At 41.6% G+C, this 27,441-nt stretch overlaps 2 protein-coding genes across 2 annotated transcripts; one reads left to right on the top strand and one right to left on the bottom strand.

Moving 5' to 3' along the window:
- Nucleotides 1-201: 201 nt before the first annotated feature.
- Nucleotides 202-7,235, bottom strand: LOC147301874 (glycerol-3-phosphate dehydrogenase 1-like protein). The gene is made up of 8 exons (XM_086281537.1): nucleotides 6,861-7,235; nucleotides 6,165-6,342; nucleotides 4,287-4,427; nucleotides 3,920-4,058; nucleotides 3,663-3,775; nucleotides 3,344-3,577; nucleotides 1,293-1,399; nucleotides 202-761 (listed from the first exon to the last, which is right to left on the bottom strand). Exons 1-8 carry the CDS (start codon nucleotides 6,899-6,901, stop codon nucleotides 665-667), a joined length of 1,050 nt encoding a protein of 349 aa, XP_086137663.1. The 5' UTR covers nucleotides 6,902-7,235; the 3' UTR covers nucleotides 202-664.
- A 751-nt stretch (nucleotides 7,236-7,986) lies between these two features.
- On the top strand, nucleotides 7,987-21,723 carry LOC147301873 (oxysterol-binding protein-related protein 11-like). The gene is made up of 13 exons (XM_086281536.1): nucleotides 7,987-8,449; nucleotides 8,688-8,756; nucleotides 8,950-9,125; nucleotides 9,456-9,535; nucleotides 12,340-12,525; nucleotides 13,135-13,333; nucleotides 14,886-15,031; nucleotides 15,166-15,306; nucleotides 17,504-17,966; nucleotides 19,343-19,529; nucleotides 20,291-20,473; nucleotides 20,553-20,706; nucleotides 21,066-21,723. Exons 1-13 carry the CDS (start codon nucleotides 8,334-8,336, stop codon nucleotides 21,120-21,122), a joined length of 2,157 nt encoding a protein of 718 aa, XP_086137662.1. The 5' UTR covers nucleotides 7,987-8,333; the 3' UTR covers nucleotides 21,123-21,723.
- Nucleotides 21,724-27,441: the final 5,718 nt, after the last annotated feature.

Here is a 27,441-nt window from a genome sequence, read left to right as displayed (position 1 = left end):
TATAACAGGGTTGAAATGTAGGGACAAGGACGGCGTTTGTTCTTTAATCTGCTCTCTCACACTGGGTTACTGCAGCTCTCCTGGGAATCACTTTCAGCCCAACACAGACTGACGGTGGGATCTAAAACACCACTCAGTCACAAAGCTGCAGACACAGGACAGGATACCAGCTTCCCATTTCAACAAGAAATGACAAGACTGTTTTGTTATGAATGGTTTTATTGAAAAAAAAAAAAAAAAAAAACCCACCTCCACATACAGAGTTAAAAAAGAATATGCTGGATTTTCAGGTTACAAACAGACATCCTGTAGTGACATACGACAATAGTTACTGACAGATTCTGGCAGTAGTACAAATGGAGTGGTCTGCCTTTGATGGTAGTTTATCCCTGCCACAGTTTCAAATGAAATTAACGCCACACAACGTTTAAAAAAAAAAAGCAAAATTGGTAAAAAGCAAAACCCAAAACTTATAATAAAATGCTGCGAAAATATTGTGCATGAGCCATGATTAAATGACACTGACGGAGATAATATGAAGTGCCCTGGGTTGTCATCGTTTTGTTAAATTGTGCGTTTCTCTGATGATTCTCTTCCGCCCTCTAGTGGTAGTAAATCTCTACTGAAGGAGCAGCAGTGAGCATGTCTGCAGACCCCGTTTACTTTACAAGTGCTCGGGGTGGTTCTGCAGACAGGTGATGAACTCTTTCACCTGTCTGCCCTCAAAGCAGATCTGGTAGACGGCTGCGAACAAAGGAAACCTGCAGAAGGAAGGAGACTCAAAGTTTATTGCATGTTGATGTGAGGACACTGCAAATGAACTGTTTGTAGGTCAAGGAACAGGAACAAAACAAGCTGCTGGCTATAAAAAAATAAATGATTTTAATATCCTTTATTGTCCGAGACAGGTTCAAGATAAAAATGAGCCCACAGCTGCTGGTCTAATCAGAGGTGTAATCAGGCGATATAAGTGAAAACACTTGTGTGTGCGCTTGTGTGGACTATGGCTGTTTATACTGCAGTTTGCAGGTAATTACAGATAGCAGGAATGCTGATAATTCTTATTAGTTTCATTTAGATTTCATGCTGCCGGTAATACCAAAACTTCAAGAACATAATTGTGATTTATAACTTCGATCCCAATCTTCGAAGAGCACAGCCAGAGTAAATATTCAGCCCGACTTGAACCATTAATGTAATGAAGGCGTACCCAGCAGACTGGAAACTGGTTCTGCTAATATAAAACAATAAAACAAAGACGTAACTGTATGTAAAAGGATTAGTGGACTTACTTGTTGACCATGTCCCTCTTTTTTAAGATCTTGTAGACCTCCGCGGAGGTCTGCGGACCCTGGAGCTTCTGGCCATTGAGCATTTCTGCCTCCAGCTCAGCGATAGACTGCATGAGCAAACATAAAAGCGTAGGCTGAGCAACCAAGTATGTTGACAAAAAGGACACACAGATAGAGATCTATTGTGTTGATGGCAGTAAGCTTTTCAGGGCTGTCCCGGATACCATTCTTTGGTCTCCAGAGAGTGAGCACTGCAAGCAGCAGACAAGCAAAACTGCTTCTAAGGGGCTTTGAAAGGGAGCTAAATCTAGCAGAAAAGTCACTAAGAAGGCGACAGTGAGATGAACTGAGCCGCGATGATCACTGCTGTGAGCGAGGGGGATATAAAGACTGCCCAGCAAATATTTGGTTAGAGCCCTTAAACTTCTTCCTTCACTGCGTCCATGACCCAAATCAAAGATAGCGTGTGCACGCTACCTCTGTGTACACTTCAATTATTCATAGAGTAAACCCAACGGGGGCCACTTTTCCTCAAGATAAAAATGCTGCAGCCCCATTTAAAGTTTGAAGGAAAACATGACTGACTGAAAGAGTTAAATGAAGTGCAGCTGGGTCCATAGACCTTTTGGACAATGATGCAATTTTTGTAGTCTTGCCTCTGTGCACCTCAACAGTGGATTTTGAATGAATCAGTCCAGACTTCCAGCTTTAATTCAAGAGGTTTAAGTTTTTTTTGCATTAAATGTTCAGAAAAAACAGCCATTAAAAGAAAACAAAACTTTGTTTTCCTTTTTAATACAGTCCCCGATTTTCACAGGCTCAGTCTCAATTGTAGAAACCAACATGGACCAACAAGGATTGTTTTTAATACTTGGAAATTCCTCTCGAGACGCTCTGCCAGAACTTTACTTCACCCACCTTCAGCTGCTGTTGTTTGTGGGTCTCTCTGCCCTCAGTTTTGTATTTAATAACTGAAAGGCTGCTTGGTTCAGTTGAGATTAGGTGACTGACTTGGTTATTGAAGATCTATTTATTTGCCTGTGAGACTCTTGGGTTTTAACTTGGGGTTGAACAGTTTTGCAGCATTTGGTTGTATCCTCACAGGGAGTAGAGCCTCGTACACTTCACAATTAATCCTGCCGCTTCTATCAGTAGGCACATCATCAATAAACACCAGTGAACCAGTTCATGCCCTTACCACACCATGAGCACCACAATGTTTGATAGATGATGTAGTATTCTTCAGATCATGAGCTGCTTCTCTAATCATACACACCTTTCTCTTTTTATTGTTCTACTACAAGTTCATCATAGTTTCCAGAACTGCGCGGGCTATTCAAGATGTTTTCTGGCAAAGTCTAATCTGGGTTTATTGTTCTTTGTGCAAACCACCTGTAAATTCTCTGTATCTCGATTCATAAAGGCACGTTTTGCTTGTAAACTTTGACAATGATATAAGTACCTCCTCTATAGTGTTCTTGACTTAGTTAGATGCCATTAAGATGTTTTTCTCAACGATGGAAATAATTCTGTCATCATCCACTTCAGTTATCTTCTGTGAGCTTTGAGGGTTTTTGGTGTTGCTGAACCAGATTGTTGATTTGGACACTACGACAGTTTTTGCTGTCTCTCTGATTTTTTTTCCCAGGTTAGTGATGACCTCCCTCATTTACATTAGTATCTGTTTTAACATTATATCGAGAGTTTGAGTGAAATGCAAATGTGAACAACACTCACATGTCTCTGAAACTGCTCAACAGTCAACTGTTTAATTACTTTTGAGTCTCAGAAAATGCGGCACTATGTGTAAAAAGAAAAAAGCTGTAATTCCTGAACAGTTAAAGCTAAATGTTTATATAAAAAAAGACCTTTGAAACTGCACAGTAGTGCACTTCAATAACTTTGATTTTTTCCTCTTAATACTAATAGTAGATATTTGATTTACATTGTAATAATTAACATTTAGTTACCCTTTGGATTTGGATTTTTGTAACTTATATTCCTCTTATTTGAAAAACAATAATTGCGATGGACTGTCCTCTCTGACTCACCTTGGACGTTCTGACGAAGGCCTCTGCGACCTTCCGGTTTCGTCCTCCGTAGCAAGTGGTGATAAGGTCGGCCACGCCGCAGCTTTCCAGGAAGGTTGTAGAGCTCACTGAGCCTTTGCAGAAAATTTTGGCAAAGGCAACCATTTCCATCAGGCCAAGCCTGATTACCGCCGCTTTGGTGTTGTCGCCACAGTCGAGGCCATCACAGAATCCAGCGCCGACCGCCACAATATTCTAGCAATGCATGAGGGGAAGGGTGCAAACATTTTAAGGTTTTCCATTATACAAGGAGAATTTGACTATGGAAACATCCGTTTACCTTTAAGGCTCCACAGAGCTCCACTGTGTCACTCTCCCGCACGACAGCGATGCGAAAGTTGGGAGTCTGCATCAGTTCTTTGAAGATGTGGCCGTTTGCCTCATTTCTTGCTCCTGTAGTGAATGAAGTTTATTAAACATAGTGCTAAATTGCTCCAGCAACACTTAAAACAGGAAGTAACTGTGCACTAGCTTGTCTGACCACCACAAAACCTCCTCTGCAACTTATCTACACATGTGCTGTACAAAGTATCTAACCGATGGTGGTTTCACAGAACTTCTCATCCGCCACCTCGCTGGCGATGTTGGCTCCCATCAGGACGCTGACGTCAATCTGTAGTTTCTCTCGGATGATGTCTGAGATTAGCGTCAGTCCTTCCGGTCCCTCATCAATGCCCTGGATGACAATAATCAACAATTTAAAACATAACCTCTACCCTGAATGGGCTTTTGGCCTTGAGATGATGGTGACACATACAGGATGTGATTGTCTCTGTATTATATTGTATTATATACAAAAAACTCATGATGCCATGACCGCAGAAAAATAAGAAGCTGTGGTTAGGATACTGTTTCCCCTTTTATGCTGGCAGAAAATGTGACATGAACAGTCACAGGGTCTTACTTTGATGAGTGATATCCCGATAGCTCCCTCTGCGATGTGAGGTTTCATCTGATCACAGAGTTTCCCAATGAATTGGTGCGGGATTACAAAGACGAGGATCTTTGCTCCTTTAACAGCTTCTGTGATGTCTGGAACAGCCACCTAGTGAGCCGACAACAGCATGTTAGTCCTCATACAGAACCAAATCATACAGTGCCAGTATGCAAGACACTTCATTTTGGATTTCCTCTAACCCACACAGGATCAAAAGTATACATACAGACTTAAATATATACATGTATTCACTTAAATCTTTTAATATGTGTTGCTGAGGGTTGTACAAATTCTTAACAAAGCCAAGGCCCAGTCATGATCACCAATGATCAATCATGACTAACAGACCCTGTATAAAATCCAAATAAATTCAAACTTTTCACCCAATTCTTTTTTTTAAGTGATTAAAGATGTATGCTGTACACTCAATCCACTCTGGAAAAACGGCAGGTCAGAGAAATCATTAAAAGCCCCAAATGACCATGATATTCATGCCCATGACGAGTGGCTGTAAACTTCTGACCACAACCGTATATATCACTGTACACTGATATATATACTAGTTTAATGCTAATTTACGGCAGTATGTATCTGCGGTATATCGTTTTTCATTAACGTTGGTAAATATTTAATAAGCATGTAAGGAATAATGCAAAGATAATTATGACTAATGCAGCGTTCCACTTGGAACTTGATGTTGGAACTTGGGAATTATGTCTCTCCTGAGTTAGCATGTTCCAGAAAAACCAAAAAAACAGGAAGAACAGGTTTGAAAAAAATTCTTATCAAGGTGGAGCTATTCAGACATCACTAGCAATTCAGCATAATTCTTATGTTTTTGCACTTAAAACACACAGCCATAAACAGAGCCTGAGAAGTGCTCTGAGTGAGTCAAAAAACACACAACAGTGACAGCACAGATTAAAAGTTTACAGTTTTACTACAGTTTAGGTTCAGTGCCAACATCTTGGATTAGTAACTTTGGGTATGTTGGTCTGCGCCGACTTCCCGAGTGGGAAGTTCGAGTAAGGTGGGTGTTCCATAGAATACATTTCTGACCTCCAACTTATTAAGGAGCGCACCGTAATCTGAACTATTTAAAGATGACACTGCATACCCACTGCAGCAGCTTAGTTATTTATAGATTCCATGATATTTTCTAATTTTTCATATTCTATGACAGTTTGAACTCAAGTTTAATGATCTATAATTAAGCATGTGGTAACTTTATACAACCAAAGACTGCAAATAATGTCTCAAAAGCCAGTTTGGTGGCATTATTCTCACATTTTAATGAAATATAATGCACTCATTTGTATTTTCTTAAATTAGTTTTCGAGTGTATAAATAGTCTGGCCCCAGGATGTCTTTCTAGTTGCATTCAATAACAAAACAGTAAGAGGAGGATTGTGAATCATAACTGTAAAATACCACACCACAGATCTAAATATGGACGGTCAGCAGCTATGAAACACACTCCTAATTGAAATCAATTTGATTACAGATATCAAATCTTTTAGAGTAAAGGTCAAAGGTTGGTTAATTGTATTAATTTATTAATGTATCTTTCTTACGCTATATTTTTTCAGTATGTGTATGTATTGTATCTCTGTGTATTACAGTGCATTGCAGTTTTATGCTGTTTGAGCATTGTGAATGTAAAAGACCAACAAGGGACAAGGGCAGGAAATTAGCAATGGTATTGGAACCATGTCAAACTGCATTGTTCCTTTTAAAAAAGTTAAATAATCTTATCGGTGCAATGTCGTGTGCTTCAAGATTGCGGTAATTAGCAAACCGGACTGCATAATCTACAGATGATGCTTCTGTAACTGTTGCACTTACCACATTCTTGGGCAGCTTGTGGCCTGGTAGATACTTGACATTTTCATGCTCGGTGTTGATGATCTCTGTCAATTTCTTCCCGTCAACCATTTCTTCATAGACCCACATGTTCACCATTGGGTCAAAGCGGTTGGAAGCTTTGACATTGTGCCCGATAATTTTGGCAATGGCAGAACCCCTGAGGGACGGACAAAGATCAGGTTAGAGAGCCAGGACTGAGCCTAACCCAAAACCACAGGTTGAAGCTCTGGGAATTAAGTGAGTACACAAAGTACGGCATGTTCCTGAAAAGGCTAAAAAAGCATGCTTAGGCTTGGAATTGGACTTCTTCCAGGAACATGCCCTTAAGGGAGAACTCTTTGTAGTCCCAAGAGTTAGAACCACAAAAGGTACTCACAGGTACTCCGTACAGGTACTCTACAGGAGTGTATGGATTTTATTTTGCAAGACCCTTATTTTAGAAAGCAGGATGCTACTACACGAACAGCTCTTTAGAAGCAATCGAGGAAGGCTGTAAATAACAGCTCCAGATCTTCCTTTCTGATGTGCAGGACAGAGGTAAAGATAAGCCTATTAGATTATGAATACAGCGGGTTTGCAACCAGTAAACGACCAAATCAGCGATCAGTTTTCAGTTGGCTGAAAAAAGGGAACTCCTACTTCTAAAAGAGGCAAAAAGATACAGAAAAACGTTACCAGTTTCCAGATCCAACGATGCAAACTTTCTTTCCGGGCATTTTTAAAAGTAGAAACTCCGACAGTGAGCGCTTTGCAAATACAGCCTGTTGTCCTTTACTCCCCAGTCTTTAACTTCCTTATACGCCCTGAAAACGCTGCTACTCTCTTACCACGCCCTTACTGTCACGGCTACACCTCTTATTATGTGCAGTTCATAAGCAGCAAAGCCTTCTCCACGCATCTCCACCGTTTAGACATCTCCACTGTTTTTGAAAGCTTCATAGCCCATATTCAGGTTCGAGTTTAAAGGTGACTGCATGCAACAGCAACAAGTCCGCTATATTAAAGCGAACGTTTTAAAGGCCAGTTATTATTTAATATTATCGGGAAATATGGGATACCGCCAGTCACATTACTACCTCATGATAACAAAAGCGTATTTTAAAGGCGCTTCCGGTCATTGGGCTTTTCAAAATAAAGCTCTTGCTAACAAAGGATGCCGCTTAAAAAACAAAACCACTACACCCCTAATTAATTTAACACGTAAATTAGCTTATACATTATATTTAAAAACGAGGTATGAAAAACATTAAAAACAAAGCAGATTAATAACGCGTTTCTTTTTAAATAAATATGATTCAGCCCATCATTGAACACTCCTGGCTATCAAACATTTTTACATATTTGTCAAAATATTTATACACACAAAACGCATCTGTTTAATATCTTTAAAGTTGTACTTGTCTGCACATGTTCAGCGTATACAAAAAATATCAAATAATAAATTAGTGGGAACAAATATGGATAATATGTGGCCTATTTGTGTAATTATTTATTCACTTTATTTTTCACCTACAACAATGCAAAAATATATTATAAATGTTTTTAAGGTTATAATTCCTTCTTTCAGATAATACTTACCAGTCAGTATAAAAATAACAAAAAACTAATTTATTTGTTGTTCTTTCTTGTTACTTAATACACAAAATCTGATAATATTTTATAAAATTATTATGTAAAACATTTATTTCCGTTTTAGATTGCGGCTTTTTAATCCCCTCAATTTTTTTTTAACCATTTACGCCTCTTTTACGTTTTTTTTTGTTGTTATTGTTTGTTTTCTTTTTTGGTTGGATGGATTTTTTGTTTATCATAAATGATTATATTTTTATATATCTCAATGCGGAAACGCTCCTGTAAGGTGAGTCACATGACCGTGTCCCCAACCGAAGCCAGTAAATATCAGGCTAGCTAGCAGTCTGTTAGCTACTCCCAGTTCCAGTAGATCAGACCATGTTTTTTCAGCTGTCATCGGCCAGTTGTCAGTCCAGCGTGTGTAGCCTGTTCGGTGGTGCTTTTCGTTAAGCGATGACCTCCCAGTAAGAGAGACTCCGTCCTTTAAAAAAAATCAGCTCTGTAGACTTGGCTGGCTTTACAGGTTAGCTTAGCGCTAGCAAGCTGCGTCCAGAGGAGGTGTCGTTGCTAGTGACTATGCAAGGGGAAACCACGACGATCCGAATCACGGAAAACGAAGGCAAGCTGGATGTATATCCCCAGAACAGGACCCCGAGCTCGGGGAGAGCGAGTGCCAAAAGCTGGCAGTACAGGTTAGTTTGTTCCGCTAGCAGCTAATTTAGTGTTGTCAGGAGCACTTCGTTGACCCGGACAGCACAACAACCTACTCTTTTTCAGTAGTGTTTAAGTGTGTATTTGGTTCTCAGGTATACAAGCTGAGTCAGAGGAATGCTCTGTGATTGAATTGTGTATTTACCTTGCTGTGTTTATGGGCGTGTGCTCACTGCCTGTATCATTTTATGAGTGTCTCCTTTTGCCCCATAATACCAGCGATCACATGGAGAATATTGATGGCTACCTGATGAAATATACCAACCTGGTGACAGGCTGGCAGTACAGGTGAGTTCTGACCCAACTTCATGTGACATAAGTCATCTCAATGAGCATTAAAGACCTTACAGTTTTATAGGGACAAAGTACCTTTGTGTGTGTGTTTATGTGTTTCTAACTTACCAAACAAAAATGTAAGGTGTGACTGTGATAAAAAGTCATATCATGGACAGCAGACTAAGCCAGTGTTGTTTGATTTCAGGTTCTTTGTCTTGAACAACGAGGCGGGCCTGCTTGAGTATTTTGTCAATGAGCAGTCACGGCAACAGAAGCCCCGTGGCATGCTCCCTTTGGCGGGGGCCGTCATTTCCCCGAGTGATGAGGACTCGCATACCTTCACTGTCAATGCCATCAGTGGGGAGCAGTACAAGCTCAGGGGTGAGGATCTGGCAGCCATGAGTGCTCTAAGTTAATTTGGCTTTAGCTGGTGCTTCTGTGCTCCTTCCTGAGCTCTCCACCTTTTATTGATGCCTCCATTCTACTTTTTCTTTTCTTTGTTTTAAAGCTCAGCCTTGCTCTCATTAACTTCCATCTTGTTCCTGCTGTATTGATCTGGATGTTTTTCCATTATCTGCTGCCGGTGATGCAGAAGCACACAGGAATCAATGCTGAGTATGATTACTGTAGAGTTACTGTAACAAGGTTGTGTTCTTCTTCTCCTGTGTGTGTGTGTGTGTGTGTGTGTGTGTGTGTGTGTGTGTGTGTCAGCCTCTGATGCCAAAGAGAGGCAGCACTGGGTCAGCAGGCTACAGATCTGCACGCAGCACCACACAGAGGCCATGGGGAAGGTAAGACTGACAGTGCCGAGTGTGTTTATACCTGAAAAGAGGCACATGACCATAATTTGTACCATGGTTGGTTTACACTGGATCATTCTTCTGTCAAGAATATATAGTTTTAAAAATTTATCTTTAAAAGAAGAAGCATAATTAAGATAAAAACAAAAAAGTCAAAAATAAAAATCAGTTGAGGCAGGCTGCCTGTTACACTTTTGTTGGATATAATGACACAGTAGTTCAGTTCAATTCAATTTTGTTTGTGTAGCACCAAATAACCACAACAGTCACCTCAAGGCACTTTATATTGTAAGGTGAAGACTCCACGCTTTTCTTTCCAAGCTCCTTGGACTACGATGACCTGGAAGACTGAGAACCTTCACAGACGTAAAGACTCCACAATAATACAGAGAAAACCCCATATATCAGATGACTGCTTGTTAATAGAGGTATCCTATTAGCCAATCACATGACAGCTGCTCAATGCATTTAGACACATAGAGTATGGTCAGGATGGCCTGCTGAGGTTCAAACTGAGCATCAGCAAGAAGGTGATTTAAGTGATTTTGAATGTTGCTTGGTTTGTTGGTCTACTGATCTGCTGGGATTTTCCCATACAGCCAATTCCTGGGTTTACAGAGAATGATCAGAGAGGGAAAATATCCCGACTGCTTCAGGCTCATAGGAATACAATAGTAACTCAAAACAATCACTTGTTACAAGCAAGGTATGCAGAAGAGCATCTCACCAGCAGCAGAAGACCACATCTGGTTCTTGTCCTGTTGGCAACTGAGGTTGCGGTTCACGCATGTTTGCCAAAATTGAACAATAGAAGACTGGAAAAACATTGCCTGATCTGATGAGTCTCAATTTTTGCTGCAACATTTGGTTGCAGCAAAAATTATAACCACAGTGTACTCATCAACTCATGGCTGCTTTGAGAAGATTAACACACGATGTCACAAACTGATTTCTTGAACATAACAATGAGTTCATTGCACTCATTATGTCTGTGGAAATATTCTTATCCTTGAAAGGATGAGTCAAAATCGCCATCAGATTTATGGCTCAGGTAATGGCCGATCTGTGTGTTTCTTACTAAATCTAACCGATTCTAAATTAGAAGGGTCGTGATCGCTGCATGCAGTTTGTAGACGGGCACACCACCATTTTTCTGTAAGGAAACACGTGAAAGCAGAGAGAGAAGTGACAATGTTGTAAGCCCACAGAAGCACCACTAAAGCAACAAGGAAAGAGAAGGAAGTCTGACTGGCATGAAATCGTGCTAAAGTTTGCTTTGTAAGCTCTTATCAGATAATGCGTCTGCAGCTGTGTGAGCAGTTTGTGCAGATATTTGTGTCTGCGAGCAGTGATGACTGTGCAGAAAACACATTTTCATAAGCTCAAAACTCGGTGTGCTTACAAAATAAAAGCTAAAGGCGTATGGCTGCCTTGATGCATGAAGCTTTGTACTTTACCTTCATGTCCAGGATCTTTATCTAGATTTGCATATTAGCATATTTGCAGATTTTTTTAAAAAAAAGAAGTTTATAGTAAAAACCTGGAAAACTCATCCGATGTGAAATGTGCACTCCAGAGACAGCAGCTCAGTCAGTCCTGTCTGTCTTTAAAGGCTTGTAAACCATGAACAGCTATGTTTTACTTCAAAGTCCATCTTTGACATCATTGTCAAAGTCAAAATCATCATTTTTTTTCTGTGCTGATGAGCAGTGACACAATGCTCTTTCATTAGTCTTTTTTGGTTTTTGGAGCAGAAAACCCATGCTGCTGCACACCTTTAGGCTCTAAAGGCCCTTAAATGGCTGCTGATCTGTCAATAAATGTGCAGCAGTGAAACAGCCGGACAGTACTTTGGTATTAAAACTGTTAGGGTGTTGTAAAAACTTCCTCAGCAAAATCTATGACTCATGAGCGGATGTGACAGTTTCCTGTTTTCCTTTCACATGTGCCAAAGGAGGCAATCCAACAGAGTTAGAACAGTATCGGTGTTTATGTAAAGAAATATCAGCTTCCAGCCTGTTTGTAAGTGCAGCAAGCAGCAGTATTGATCTGGAGATTGATCTCCAGATTGCTGTGCAGCCCGTGGCCCATTTTAATGGTCTGGAGGTGGCCAAGTTTAGGAAAAATGAGCAAAGATGTGCAAAAATATAAGAAAAATGTTTTTAAGTGCTATAAACCACAGAGCCTGGGAGCCGGAGCTGGCCTGGTAAAGACGGTGATCCAGGCCCAATGACAGCTTTGAAAAATTAGAAGTTTGGACTTTTAAGTTTTTAAGTTGGTCATAGGGGTCATATGATTGTCTGTTTTCTGTTTTCTTTGTATTATTTCTTTGTGTCTTTACCTTACAGTATGACGCACCTTTAGGCAATTGTTGATTTGACTATATAAATAAAACTGAACCAAAGGTTCGGGCCAGTTTTGGAGATTCAAAAAAAAAATGAAAAAAAAAACAAACCCAAAAACATAACAGGATTTTTTCCCTTTTACTAAAATAAAATAAAAAGTGTTTTATAAAATAATATACTTTCAGCATGTTTTGTGCTGTTAGTCTGGCATTTAAAAAAAACACCTTTTTGTTTGTTTACGTACGCTTACAAATTGAGGAAACAGTATGGAGTTCAGGGGCCATGAAAAAGCCTGATAAATATCAGTAGTTTACACTGCTTATAAAATGTTTTTGAAAGCTTTTATTTTGAAAAAACAATATGGTAGTGCAATACACCCCGTCTCATTTATAGCTAGAAACACTGCGCTGACCCATAAATGTAATGACTGTGCTGGTCTCCGTTCCTCAGAGTCAGCCTCCGTCAAAGTCCCGGAGTTACTCCACGGCGTCTCAGGGCAGCGGCAGCTCCCCGATGTCCATGCGCCGGCACAGCCAAAACCCCGCCTCTTTGTTCGGCTGGTCGCAGGTCAGAGGCTCGTCGGCCTACTCCAGTAAGAGGTCCCTGCTGCCCGACCACCTGATGGACGCAAGAGAGGTACACTTTGATCTGAAGAAGTCATAACTCACCGATTGGGGGGAACTTTTAGCCAAGACACAAACAGTGGGGGCTAAATCCCAAGGGACGCTAGTTGCGTGCTACATTTTATGATGATTAAAAAGACTGGATGAAGGCGCCGTGTTTGGACAAGATGAGCAGACAGAAAGCAGTGCTGGCACTCACTACAATGTTTCATTAAAGTTTAAACTCGAGGCCAAGTACAAGCAAAAAGTACAAGAAACATTTAGTTCCTACAAGGCACGCAGCGGTGAATGTGAAATATTTAAGAGGCGCTTTAGAGCAGGACTTTAGCTCAATGAGATTTGTTTAGTCATGAGCTTTAGTAGTCTCTCTCTGAGCCAGTTTAATGCTGCAGATTGTCCACAAGGGGGCACTCTCATGTTTATTTAACTTGAGTGGGATACAGCAGGTTTTTGTTCTAATCAGCAAGGTGTAAATATGTTTTTCCCTTGAATTAATCAGAACGTGCTAGTTAAACAAAGGCACTGAGTCAAAATCAGCAGAGCTGCCTGCACGGGTAGTTAATCACGGTCCTGTGAGGCTTTGCCCTTATTAAAAATAACCACGACATCCTTGTATTTCCAGATGATGAGCCAAGCCCAGGGTCAGCACAAAGACCTGATGCAGGGCATTGAGGGCCTGCCTGTGACTCCTGGCCTTTCCCCCCTGGACCAGGACCTGCTGATGCTCAAGGCCACTTCCATGGCCACCATGAACTGCCTCAATGAGTGCCTGCACATCCTCCACCTGCAGCAGGTGGCCCGACAGAGAAGCTCCCTAGGAGGTACGTGGAGGGATGTGGTGGGTTGTTGTTGTTACCTTTTGTGTTTGTCACAAAAGGTAACAACACGTAAGTTGAACTGTATATGTTAAAGTACCTGGATTACGTTAAGGCTGTGCTAATTAATGATGGTACACTAAAAGCTCAAACTCAGTTTAGTTCATCTGGACCCAGGCTGGCAGTCAGAGAGCTTTTGGCCAGCACGAGTTTCTACAAACAGAATACTTACAAAGGTGGGACGGCTTGTAAAATGATCTGCAAACCTCATAAACCTGCATTTTATTCATAGAACATAGAAACATTTTCTTTCTCAGTTTGCACATTTGACATGGTTTCTATTGCTGTATTGTGTTCAGGCAGCATGGACACGCAACTTTATTTAGTTGAACTCATATAGCACTAAATTCCAACTTTGTCTCAAGGGGCTTTATTTTGTAGTGTAAAGACTCTACAATAGTACACAAACCCCCAACAATCATATGACCTATAACAAGCCCTTGGTGACAATGGGAAGGAAACACACCTGTTCAACTTGAAGGAACCTCTGGCCACCTGTCAATTGTAGTTTTGACGTAATTTTGAGTCCCTCGTGGTGCTTTATGGTCAAAATCACCTGCTACTGTGGTACTGAGTCGTCCCAAACACTGTCCCTCTGCACCACCTCCATCTTATCCCTTTATTGACCAACCCTTTATATTTACCAGTAAAATTGACCATGGGTTCAATAAAGGGTTAAATAAATTCTATATAAACTCAAGTTAAATTTTAAGTTCAGTAAATACATGATGTTTGGGAAGTGGGTGTTAAATATTTATGTCTCTACTGGGCACGCAATCCTAAGAACAAATCATAGTCTTGCTCATGCAGTGTCTGCACCCAATCTAGGCGGTTAGTTTGGCCGGACACTGGAATTATTCTGCATTATTGATGGGGTCACCTGTCCCCGTTTGTACCACCTGTCTCGCTGGTAATTGGATCTCAGATGGTTAAATATCCATCCGCAGCACCTCGAGGACAGCTCTGTTTTTAAGCTTCACATTAAAAATCATACAGTAAGGTGAAGGAGAGGAGACTCGCTGATCTTTTGTTAAAATGCCGGAAAACTCGTCCCACTTTTTCCACAGCGGATCTCGTTACTCGATGTATATTTCATCAGGCCGGACTCGCCACAGCAGCCAATCAGATTAAGTCTTCTGACGCACAAGGTGAATTTGAATTAGATCTGTCCTCTGCTATACGTACTTTTAAAGGGGGCGGAGGGGGGGGATGCCATACTGAGAGGGTTTAGCCAATCGGGGTGGGGGATGCTTCCAGAGTATCCTGATACCTGTCTTCACGGAGGAGTTGGGTTACACTCTTTTGGTCGACGGCAGCTCTCTGAGGAGCAGAAGCTCTGCCCGGTCAGCTGCAAGGCGATTGCGGGGCGCCGTGCGGTAAATGGTGGGCCGAGCTTAGCGCTACCTGTGCATGTAGGGGGGCCTCGGTCGGGTGGGAGGAAGGGGTAGGACCATGAGTACCTCTGAACCTGCACCTGTGCACTCCCCGTCCACTGCAGGACCCACCATTGAGTGGCTGGAGCCCAAACTGCCCGACATCCTGAAGAATGGCAGCAGCTCTCTGGGCAGCTTCACGACAGGTGAGGGCCCGCTGGAGGGGAACCGCTTGGAGCTCAGCAGCCCCGAGTCCTGCAACTTCTCCGGGGTAAGACTGGGAGAGGGGAGAGGTTATCTGTGTCATGCTTGTTGCAGTTTTCTGTTAATGCTCTGTGAGACTGCCTCGTTTTAAAATCAGTCATACAAAAAAACTTTAATTTCTTCCCTCCTCTCTCCTCACAGGAACAGGAAGACATAGATGCAGAGGATGAATTGGAGGACTCCTTTACGGACAAGGAGGAGGACCTGGGTGCCGTGGAGGAGGAACGGAGCGTCATCCTACACCTGCTGTCGCAGCTGAAGCTGGGGATGGACCTCACGCGGGTAGGTCAAGTTCCCATATCAGCAAAAACAATCCCTCTGAGACGCCAGCACGAACGGGTCTTTGATAAGGCTCGCTTGGCTGTAACAGAGGAGGATTTTCCCGGAGCGAGAGGAGTTTCTTGTATCAATAAACACAGAGTTCAAAGCACATTGCGTCACAGTGAGGCGTGAAATGCTGCCAAGATTCCCTTCTGATTGGTTTTGAATGCAATTTCACAGAATTCTGGTAAAGAATAAACCAAAATGAGGAGTTCACACCATGTTCATCTGCAGCTAAATAAACCATTTTTTAACAGTGTACTGATACACAGTTAAAAGTATGTGGTAAGATTGTTCCACACGTATTTCAGCCTTGACTCAGCAACTGTTACACAGAAACACTGCCTTTCACTTCTTAGGTTGTGTTTTTTTTTTTTTTTCTTTTTTCAAATAAATCCTCCTGTGCTTTTCATGCATCATTATAAAAAAAACAAACCCTGCAAACTTTTCTAATGTAACACAAAAAGATCAACATCATTTACTGCAGTCATTGTGTCCTGATCAGTCCTTATGGTCCAGTAACGGTCAAAGACGCTGATACTGGTGTACTGGTGCTTTGTAACTTAGCTGTTTAACAGAAAATAGAAAGAACTATGGCTTAACACTGACATGTTGGTTATTGCCTGCATCTGTTGTGAAAAAGTATCTGCCACCTTCCTGATTTTTCTTTTTTTGCATATTTGACAGACTTGCATGTTTTAAATCAGACAAATTTTAATATTAGACAAAGATAATCTGAGTAAATACAAAATGTAGCTTTTAAATTCTTTAAATCATTTATTAAGGAACAAAAAAGTAACACAGACCTACCTGGTCCTATGTGGAAAAAGTTATATCCCTATAGTTTGGTCATTTTGCAGATCTAGTGACAAAACATTTGTCCCAGTGAAAAAGCAACATCCAGATGAACAATATTCCTTCCTGGGATGAGAACTGACTTTGACTGACTTTGTTTCTCAGCTGTTTCTTTAGATCGTGGCCTGATGTGTTGCTTTTTGAGATCTTTTCGCAATATTTTTGTGATTTTTGTGATATTGTATCGATACAGGGACAACAAATATTTATCTTGTTAAATAAATTAAAATACTCTTGGAATACTAGGAACAAAAGGGATCATCTCATGCACCATCATCCAGACATAATGTTAGCTAAGCAAACTAACACATTATCCAACATTGGGCGCACTTAGCTTGACAATTCAGATCAAGCTAATGGCTGAAAAGGACAAACTCCTTACATCCACCAAAGAGAGAAAATAATAATCAGCGGCTGCCTGGTGATTAAGTTGAATTTTTCACATTGTGCAATTGACTGTAGCTTGTGGTGATAATCAGTTGCCCAGAGCTTGAGGGTGTTGCACAGTCATGACCACGTTTGATCACAAAGTGATTGCGCAGGTCGCCTGCACCTTTGCAGTGTGACTTGGACCGACTGCAATCCCTCTGAGAGATTTCAAAGGTCTTTAAATAACTGCTGTCTGATTTATAAATGCAGACAGATTGCCAACATTTCGCCATCAGTCTGAATGAGTCTCTGTCATTGAGCACAACTCGAAGGGACTCGACTCAGCTGGCCTGTAGAACAGGAAGGCTGATCAATGAAAATGTAATTGTTAAATGTGAATTTCTGTCTATGCAGACAGCAACAGATATTTGTCACAGTTAAATGCTTATTAAATATCAGCCTGTGATGAGGCTGATATCTAGTAGCACAGTGCTGTATTCGAATTAAAGCCGCCCATGAAAGTAATTGAAGCTGTTTAAAAACCACATTTTGAGGCAGGATAAGGAGTCATGGTTGAAGTAAGCTCCTCATTCTTGGTAATTAGTTGTCAAGGACACGTGCTTAAACACCCTGACCCGAGGCTTACGCTGACACTCTTATCTTTCAGTGTCAGTTTGTTCCCGTAGTTCGATATCCTGCTCTTGAGTTTCTGATTTATCTCATGGGTCCGCTGGCTTACCTCAGCTGGAACTCTAGTAAACACCCCATGATCCGCAGGGTCACGTCCTGTCTACGTCTTTTCACTTCCTCATTGCACTATATTTTTCTGCCTAACCTGAGCTAATTTAGAAGCATCCTCAGACTCAGTTTGTTAATGCAGTATGTTCCAGAAGATGTGATTTAAAATCTCTTCTCTTGTCCATTTTACTTGTAGGTGGTCCTCCCCACCTTCATTCTCGAGAAGCGCTCTCTGCTGGAGATGTACGCAGACTTCATGTCCCATCCGGATCTCTTTGTGACCATCACAGACGGCAGCAGTCCGGAGGACCGCATGGTCCGGTTTGTGGAGTACTACCTCACCTCCTTCCACGAGGGCCGCAAAGGCGCCATTGCCAAAAAACCCTACAACCCCATCATTGGCGAGACCTTCCACTGCTCCTGGAAGGTGCCCAAGAGACCAGACGCCTCCAAGGAGCCTTCACAGGGAAGCCCCGACCCCACTGCTTCCAGCCAGGACTCCTACCAAGTGCGCTTTGTGGCGGAGCAGGTTTCCCATCATCCCCCTGTGTCTGGTTTCTACGCCGAATGCCAGGAGAGGCGGATGTGTGTGAACACACATGTGTGGACCAAGAGCAAGTTCATGGGCATGTCCATTGGGGTATCGATGGTGGGGGAAGGTAAGGCAGCACAATTTTTAAAAAAACTGTGTTCTGCGAGGTTGGCAGCAGGAGTGGAAACACGAGCTGTTTTTACACATAGAGCACATGTAGGAGGCCCGCTCACCAGCAGCGAGTGCAGCGGGGGGTTAGCTCCTCTACACTCTCATTCACACAGGCTTTGCTGAATAAAGAGAGAGTGTAGAGCATTTATTGTCTGATCTGACTTCTCCCCATTTTAATTCTCACCTGCACCTCGATTGGATGTCTAAAAAAGTTCAGGGGCGCGCTGCATTGGAAACATTAGATGTTTTCACACATGAACTCGAGATGGCGTCAGCAGAATCAGGTTGGCTTCTTATCTAAAGTTCTCACTTCTCACGTGTAGCAGAAAGCAAGAGATGGCCCGCCTCAGATGTGTTTTCACTGCTGGAAGTAATCTGTTTGGCTCAGGTGGAGCATGCTGAGTTCTGGCAAGTTACCTGCTCTCTTCTCACGTGCACAATATCATGATGTGTGCTGTGGAGCTGGCAAGTCGCTATCTCACCTCCTCCTCAGACCTCGAGGCCGCAGTGCCAAAAAAGCCTTTCCATACACAGCTGTAACTGACAATAGAAGTGAGGTGCCCCCAACTCCCTTACTCCTCAGTTTGGTTTTAGTTTTATCTTAAAGCCCTCTTATTACCAAAAGCAGCAGTGTAATTAATTTAGGACTAAATTCTGGTGTATCAGGTGTCATAGTTGGTGTACATTCTCATTTGACTATTAATGCATTTCTTAATAAAAGTATTTCTCTCTTGTCCTTGTTAATAAAAATGTAGGACAGGACATGTTTGTACTTTACTGTGTAGGGCCTCAACCACAGAAGCATCTCTGTCATTTCCTCTGTCACCCAGTACAGACAAATAAGGGAAGTGTCGTGGTTGTGCGTCGGTATTGTGCAGAGGCTGTGCACAGCTTTGCAGACTGTCGTCTACATGCCATTGCTGTTTACCGTCACCAGGTGGCAGCATCAAAATTAGGTGGTACAGCCGACCTGTGAGATCCAGCTGCTCTTGATGTTGTTTATCAGTCAACCAGCTGCTGAAAAGAACAAAGTTAAAACCATTTCCATCACCATTTGACCTAAACCTGCCGTCATCCTTGTTGGGCTGCAGGCTCCTTTTGACCATTTCTGCGGTAGGGCTGTTGCAATACTAACATTTCAGACTTGGTTGAGTATTTTCCTGGATATTTCTATCATTATTAATACCACAGGGTGGAAAAAGACAAAAGAAAGATTCGACTGTATTCTTATTTATTGTTGCTGGGTAATACATTACATAGTACACCCCTCATATCTCTTTGTTACAACTGGCAGAAACCTTGTAACTCTTGTTTCTGTATTTATTCTTCCAGGTTGTCTGTATTTGCTGGAGCACGATGAGGAGTACACCTTCACGCTGCCCTGCGCCTATGCTCGCTCCATCCTCACCATTCCCTGGGTGGAACTTGGCGGCAAAGTCACCATCAACTGCGCCAAGTCGGGTTACTCGGCAGTCATTACTTTCCAGACTAAACCCTTTTATGGAGGCAAATTACACAAGTAAGTCTTAGTTTTTATATCCACAACAAGAAGTAAAAGAAATGTATTTAATGTGGTTGCAATGATTGTCATTATATCAATATATGTGGTTTGAATCGTATCAGATTATGGGTTTTGCCCATTGGGATCCATTTTCAGAAAGTTATGTTGTTATGCTGATGATGCTCAATTTTATTTACCACCAAAGTGCAACAACTTCCAAGCAGTTACTGCTTCGTTTCTTGGAAAACAAAAAAGTTTAACTTCAAACTGAAAAGCAGAAAAACCCCCAGAGGTGACCTTATTTGGTCATTGAGACGATGCTTTCATTCATTCAATGAAATGTGCTCTCTAAATGAACCGAACTTGACTATGTGACCAGGTGAACTACTAGCAATACTATGACAGTATTCAATTTAATTCAGTTTTATTTATATAGCACCAAATCACAACAACAGTTCCCTCAAGGAGCTTTATGTTGTAAGGTAAGGATCCTACGGTAATACAAAGAAAACAGATAATCCTATAACCCCATGACCAAGCGTTTTGGCAACAGTGGGAAGGAAAAACTCCCTTTTAACATTCAGAAACCTCCAGCAGAACCAGACTCTGGGAGGGTCGGCCATCTGATGCGACTAGTTGGGGATGTTGGCAGTAAGACGAGTTTTTGATTGCCAGTTCTGCAGCTCTTTAAAATAAGTGTCCAAGATGGGCGTTTATATCTAAACAAATCCTCAAAATGGCATGTTTGTATTAATTCGGTCCTCCTACCACACGTTTAGGGTAACAGCAGAGGTGAAGCACAACTCCACCAATGCAGTGGTGTGCCGCGTACAGGGCGAGTGGAACGGCGTCTTGGAGTTCAGCTTCACTAACGGAGAGACGAGGGTGGTCGACGTCACCAGGCTGCCTGTGACGAAGAAGCACGTGCGGCCAGTAGAGAAGCAAGGACCGACTGAATCCAGGTCAGATGAAATTGAAGTTGAAGGAGCGAACTTGCAGTGTATTTAATAGCGTTTGCTGAAACCTTTCGATCCTTTGCAGGCGCCTGTGGCAGCACGTGACCGAGGCTTTACGGCAGAAAGACGTCGAGAAAGCCACTGAGCATAAGACGGTCCTCGAGGAGAGGCAGCGGACAGAAGAGAGGCACCGTGTCGAGACAGAAACCCCCTGGAGGACCCGATACTTTGACAGAGAGGTGAGCAGTGGTGATTTATTAGGTTTCTGCTGATACAGCAGCTGGTATTTACTGCATAGGAAGTCATATTGAATCATATAACTGCCACATTGAAGATCTTACAACTTATATACACAAAATATTTGAATTGCATGAGCTAAAAAAAAAAAAAAGAAAAAACTTCTCAGAGGAGTTTCCACACATTAGTTTGATGCCCATTGTTTGGCAAAAATGTTGAAATCAAATACTTTGCAGCCTCAACTTAACAGTCTGGTGTTTTGTCTAACTTTATCAGGGTAAACAATTATGCTATCTCACTGCAGACGCTTCATTATCACTGATACGTGATGCCACACTGACTCTCGTCTCTCCTCCTGCAGGGTGAAGGTTGGGTTTATCACAAGCCACTTTGGAAAAACTCTACATTCAAATCCTAGTTTCTTCAGCCCTCTCCTATCTTGGATGTTGATATTGTAGATTCAGGAGTGTGTGTGTGTGTGTGTGTGTGTGTGTGTGTGTGTGTGTGTGTGTTTGTGAGTGTGCCGGAGTGTGTCTGCGTGCACACACGCATGTGGCCGTTGGTTATGAAATGACAAGCATGACCTGCACTGACGTACAGACGAATGCGACGCTGAGGGGGGAGAAGGACCGAGACGGCATGACCGAAGGTGTTCTCGAATCTCTCACATGATGTTCAGGAAGAGTACAAGTTTTTGTACTGCAGATTAGGGTTGTTTTTTTTTTTTAAATAATCTAATGTCAATGAAAACATATTCTTGTACAGGTAATGGTACTCTATTTACACAGCCTTAAGATGATCTGATGAATGATACTCTGTTTGGACTCGGATGATCCGCCTGGATATGGTTTCTTCTTCTTCTCCTCTTTTTAAACTGTGGTCTCACCTGAGGATAAAGGGACTTTTGGTGAATATCTTCTTTAAATAGGAAAGAAAATCCCCAAGTAACTGGAGAATACATCTCATAAAGCTGAATCTGTGTATTTGAGCTGATAAAACAGAAGTCATTCCCTCTGTCACTGGATGTATTTACTTACTCGTGGTGTTTTGATCTGAGCAGTACAGAAACATTTAGTGGATGCCTCCCAGAGTAATTATTAAACGGGGCAATTTCCCAGAGTATATACATAAAATAGCACATTGAGCAGTGCTTACAGAAATTTACGTACTTTAAAATGACAGATTTAAAGAAAAGTACTAAAAATTAAAAAATAACGGCATCTGAATACTGAACACTGAATTCACTCACTGTTTACTGTAGACTGCACTGCGTTTAATGTGTTTACTCTCATTTTATACATTTATTTATCTTGTCACTCTGAAGGAAAGGCCCCAGTCATATAGGCCTAGAGACAGGTTGGCAACCTGATGGCAACCACCAGTTGGTAGGTGGTGCTGGCAGTTGCAAAGAAGGTGCACTAGAACTGCTTTAGTTTCTAACACGTTGCTTATAGTTTGCTTGGAAGACACCAACTTGTCTGCAAACACTTTGCAATGGCTCTCTGAGCAGTAGTGAAACTATGAAGAGTGCAAAACAAGCCTGTAATAGAGACCGCTCACCCTCAAGGTGGAAGTTGAGTCCTTTAAAACATGTTTTCAGTAATAAGGCGTACTTTTACTTTGAATTTGAACGGTGTCTATTTCCGGTTTGCATCACATTCTCAATTCGTAGTTTCACTCCTGCTCAGAGAGTAGTTGGGAGACTGTTCGGATAACACCCAACGTTTCTTTGCACCAACTACTCACGACCTTTCACCGAAGCAATAACAAAGAGGTTATTGGTGCAGCACCCTATATCGCTTTGCGATCAGTTTTACCTTGCAACTGCTGGGAACCACTCCCCAAGCAGTTTGGAAATATGCCCCCCTCCCCCAGTGACGAGAGGTTGCCTGGGGTTTCCAGGTGTGCGTAAGAAGCCTAAGATGTCCTTGGTGGCATCACTATGACTCTATTAGGGTTTTTTTTTTGGGGGGGGGGGGGTTTAAATCATAAAATTTAGTTCAAGCTCCCCTTTAAGCTGTAAGCAGATCTATCTTAGGGTTTGGTGATGGGTAAAATTCTCCAACAGTTCCAAATAGTTACCGTGTCCAGTAGTGGGTGCTGTGTTTGTGCAACATTTCCTCAGTAATGCATTGTGCCACGAGGTTTCCTTAACATCAACCGTACATTTCCAGAGGGGTGTACAACAAAGCAAGTTCAACAACCTAAAAACACGTTCACAGATCATCTGTTGTACTAATCAACTTTGTTAACCTTCGAACGTTATTGGATTTCATGACTTAAGTAATCTGATATATTGGTTAGATTTTCTTGAGATTTCCCTAATGTTTATGTATGATTGTTTATTAGCCGTTACTAAGGGCATTGCAGTTCAAAAATAATCTTGTTTTATTGTCACAAGTAATGGATTACTCTGTTACAGTCTGCTTGGATCAGTTGGTTATTGTTTGTGGCTTCCAATACGTTGCCAGCGGGAAGTTGCAGAGTGCCCTCTGGTGGACACACAACATCAACCCCTGGCAAGGCTGAAGGGTGTTTCTCTCATTTCTTTCTTCCCTACTTTATCACGTTTTCATTTTAACAGTTATTAATGGCAACAGATTAGCACATCGCTGACATTAGCTAATAGCTGAGATGAGCCAATAGCTAAGATTAGCGCTGCTCTGAAAATAACCTGCTCCACACCAGGTTGTTTGGCATAAGTTGCCATGGTGATTTATCCAGTTTGAACCCCCCCCGCACACACACACCTTTGTGATGCTGAAGACTTTGACTTTAGGCTAAACTTAGCTTGTTATCCTTTCATCTTGCTTCATAGTACACCCCTCAGGTCTGTACAGCAGAAGGAGGCACCACCTTGTGGCACTATTCAGCAATTGCACTTTACAAGCTAAATAATTCTCAAGAAGACAGACCACTAAAAGAACAAAACTTGCACATTGACACTCCCCATTGTAAGTGCTTAGTAGTGCATTCGTGAGCAACTATGATGCAGAGTTTTAGGTAAGTAGGTCAGACCAAAAAACGGTGTTTTAAAAGAGCTAAATGAGCACGTAACCAGCCAACATGTACACTGAATTTAACGCCAAGTTTAGTCAGTGTACGCCCTTGTTGATGATCACTATAAATTCCTTTAGAAACACAAAAAGTTTCCTTTCAAAGCTTCAGCTCTCAATTTAATGCTGAATGCTAATATTGATGTGGGTTTTGTTCACGTTGCTGGAACAGCATGTTGTAGACTGAAAATTAGCAAATTTTATTAAATAATTAAATGATTCAGTCGCAGGTGAATGCTTCTTAAAAGGACAAAAAAATGCTATGCCACTCTTCATGTCTTTTGCCTTTTTTCTTTGTGGTTTTGCAGTGTTTGGAAAAGTCCTGCAGCATGATTGCAAACTCACTTAAATTTCCTAATGTCTGTTGTGAAAGCTTTTAACCAAATTTGCTTCCTTTTGTAATGTAAATAAATATTTTCTTTAAATGTGTGTCCATCCCCGAGCTTGCCCTTCTTATTTCTGGAGTCACTTTGAGTACTTCATGTTCAATCAGTGTTTGTTTTCCTCTTTGATTCCACTCTACCGTGCTGTGATGTATACATGATATCCTGTATGTATCGCCTCCCTGCTAAAGCAACACGTTCTGAGAGCAGAAAGCCACCCTGCCATTGATAAGCTACCCCCTTCAAATCTCGGTGCCTTATGTAAACTCTTCATGTGCGTGTGCCGTCCAGCAAGGAGCACGGCACTCATCACCTACTTATCTGACCAATGCAATGATGTATGTATTGTTAACGTGTGTTTGATTTCTTTTTCTTTTTTCTTTTTTTTTTTAAATCAATGCTTGACGTCGAGACTTCGACTGAGCACTTTTACTAACGGTTTTGACATCCTCCTAGTTTTTGGATTCTGCTGGTTGTCTTGCAGGTCTCTGAAATGCACTGAAGGAAACCTGGTATGGGGAAAAATGGATGTGTGAGATAATCTAATAAATGGTGTATCACTTGTATGCTGTGTCTGGTTCCTCTACTCATCAGCATTATTATTTATGTGAAAAAGGCTGATTTTAAGACATATTGGAAGCTACACCTGCACAACTCCAGAGTAGTTTCCCTTTTAACAAATGACCAGTACTATGCTGTGAAATCAAGTCTAGGAACTCATCAGCTTAGCCTTTGGCTTGGAGTTTCAACTCTACTCAGGACATCAACTTAAAGGGAGCTCTATTACACTCATATCCAGCTCCATTGTTGGACTCTACTAGAGTGGCTTTGCATGATTAACTGTTCAAAATAATCCATATTTATCACATTCATGGCCTTTATGCAGCCCGTCAGTTGATCCTGCCTGAAACGAGCTGTTCTTTCTCCCTTTAAGCCAACTGTTTTGTGATTGGCTGCCCCTCATAAGCAGAAGGTTTGATAGCACATGGGTGGAGCTTCTGTACCCACAGCCAGAGCTGTGAGCCTGGTATGACCATATCTTCTGTCATTAATCATATATTTTCTAAATCTGTGCCATCACAGTAGTTAAAAAATCTGAGGTTTTGATTACACTGACACTGACCTCATTATTTGAAACTCTCGCTATGTTAAATATAACATCCACCATTATAACTGTACATATATGCACTCCTGTGAAAAGCTAACTCCACCCTCTCTGCTTCCATAGATGGTGAGTAGCTGAACAAACGCACTTGATTAACTGATTGTCAGCCAGCATGAGCACCTCTGTAAAAGCAGTCTTTCCAGTAGTGAACGTCCCAGTAAATTCACCCCAAAGTAAGACCATGTTCAGAGAAACTACAAAACTTCCAAGAGCTACAGCTGAGACTCTACAGGCCTCAGTTAGCGTGTTAAAGTTCAATGCAGCGCAATTAAAAAACGATTGATTAATTGAACAAGTATGGCTTATTTGGAAGAGTTGTCAGAAGACAGACTCTAAAAAGATAAATGTTATATTTTAGTTTGCTGATATTGCCCTGCTGCCCACGGGGTTCTAGGTCTTAACACTCGCTTGCTCAGACTTTGACTAAAGCCCATTTTGGCAGGATATTGTGTAGAATCTATGACGACGCTAGCCCTGAGTGAAAGAGAGACAGCTGACCTTGAACTCAGGCACAAGAAGTCAGGTATTTCAATAAAATACACAGTCCCCCACAAGGAAACCCACTGTGATGGAGCTCTGTGAAGAGCCGACACAGCTTCTTTACCCTGTGAGATTCAGCAAGGTGCAGCAGGATTTGCAGGTCTGTTTATTCAGATTATTCCATCATAATCATACCATTAATGCGCATTATTTGCAAATCAGTTTATTTTTTCTGTTTATTAATCATTAAAAACACGTTAATTTTAGCACATGTATGATCTGCATGACCTGCAGTGTCTTTGCTTCTTGCTGACGCAGTGTGTATCAAGTCATCAGGGTTCTTATCGAAGCATAAAGTTTTTTGTTTCTCAAATAGCAACTGTGTTGCACAAACGAGAGCCAGAGGATGGTGAAACACGCGAGTCATACATGAGGACGAGGCAACTATCTCAGCAGAAGAATGCCAAGGACACTTGAGAGATATGCCGGTAATAAAAGACTTTTACAAAAAGTTCACAGTGTGAAGTGTGTGGCAGACTAACAAAACAACTTCAGAGTTTAGTTGCACATTTTTTCCCACAGTTTGCAGTAAACAAATATTATTTAAGGGGATTCTGTTATTCTTCTTTTTAATCTCTGTTGTTTTGGTCTTGAATTAACTCGAGCCGCTTTGTGTGAAAACTTGGATTTTTGACTCACTCAGAAGTAACTCGAAGTTTTGAGTTGTGCAACTAAATTGATGATAACTCAAATTGTCAACTGTCAACCCTCTGAAAGTTTTTCGTATTTATTTATTTACTGTAAGTGCTGGAAACAAGCATTCATAGCTTTAGGTATGGTTCACAGTTTAAAATAATCCTCATTTATCTTATTCTGGGCCTTCATTCTCTATAACAAGCAGTTTAATCCTCTCCCTTCAAGCTCATCTTCTTCTGATTGGCTGCCCTTCCCAAGCTTTGTTGTTCCTGCTGGCATCTTTGGCACTGGTGCTCCCCGTCAGCAGACAACAGCAAAATCTTCATGATTCCTTCCACCTTGATGAGAATCCCAGTCCCAGACACACTGAAGCATCCCCACAGCATAATACTCCCACCACCATGCTTCACTCTGGGGACAATGTTCTTTGGGTTGTACACCTCTGCCTTCATTCTCCAAACACAAGCAGTGTCTCTGTGGCCTAACAGCTCTAGCTTTGTCTCATGTGCCGATGTGCTTCCAGTATGCATCATAATCGGGTTGTCCTTAGCATATTTCAGTCTGGCCTGAATGTGTTTCTTCTGCAGAAGTGGTGTTTTTCTCAGTCTGTGCAGGGTTCTAGTGATTTTCCTACAATTCCTGACTTGGACAAGTCATTCACAAGTGTCTTGGTAATTGTTCTGAGATCTTTAGACACATCTCTCACTAGTTTTCTTTCCAGTCTTTGAAATCTTTTGCTTCTTACCTCTGTTTGTTCTCAGTGGTTCTCAACGAGTTTCTTTATAACTATGTATATCCATCTCCTGCTTTGTGAAGATCAACAATTCCTGTTCTCAAGTCTAAACTGATTTCTTTTGTTTTTAACATGATGCTTTGAGCAGTCATAGCTTAAACCCTTGCTGAAGTTTTCATACTGTGAAGATAATCTTTACAAGCTTAGAGCATTACAAAGCACAT

This window comes from Aulonocara sp. 'chitande type north' Nkhata Bay, linkage group LG23 (genome assembly GCF_057382095.1).
Source record: "Aulonocara sp. 'chitande type north' Nkhata Bay isolate Kocher_YH1m ecotype deep benthic linkage group LG23, A_spYH_male_GT1.1, whole genome shotgun sequence".
Classification (NCBI taxonomy): domain Eukaryota; kingdom Metazoa; phylum Chordata; class Actinopteri; order Cichliformes; family Cichlidae; genus Aulonocara; species Aulonocara sp. 'chitande type north' Nkhata Bay.
Note: the sequence above shows the minus strand (reverse complement) of the source record. Positions and strands in the feature narration are given on the sequence as shown.

Bases quoted from the DNA above. Each gene is read 5' to 3' on its own strand.
- LOC147301874 (XM_086281537.1), bottom strand. From the start codon at position 6,901: ATGCCCGGAAAGAAAGTTTGCATCGTTGGATCTGGAAACTG. The intron at 6,343-6,860 runs GTAACGTTTTTC...TCCGTCCCTCAG, and splicing joins ATCGTTGGATCTGGAAACTG to GGGTTCTGCCATTGCCAAAA. The intron at 1,400-3,343 runs GTGAGTCAGAGA...TTGCTCATGCAG, and splicing joins CCTTCGTCAGAACGTCCAAG to TCTATCGCTGAGCTGGAGGC.
- LOC147301873 (XM_086281536.1), top strand. From the start codon at position 8,334: ATGCAAGGGGAAACCACGACGATCCGAATCACGGAAAACGAAGGCAAG. The intron at 13,334-14,885 runs GTACGTGGAGGG...CGTCCACTGCAG, and splicing joins ACAGAGAAGCTCCCTAGGAG to GACCCACCATTGAGTGGCTG. The intron at 17,967-19,342 runs GTAAGGCAGCAC...TTATTCTTCCAG, and splicing joins GGTATCGATGGTGGGGGAAG to GTTGTCTGTATTTGCTGGAG.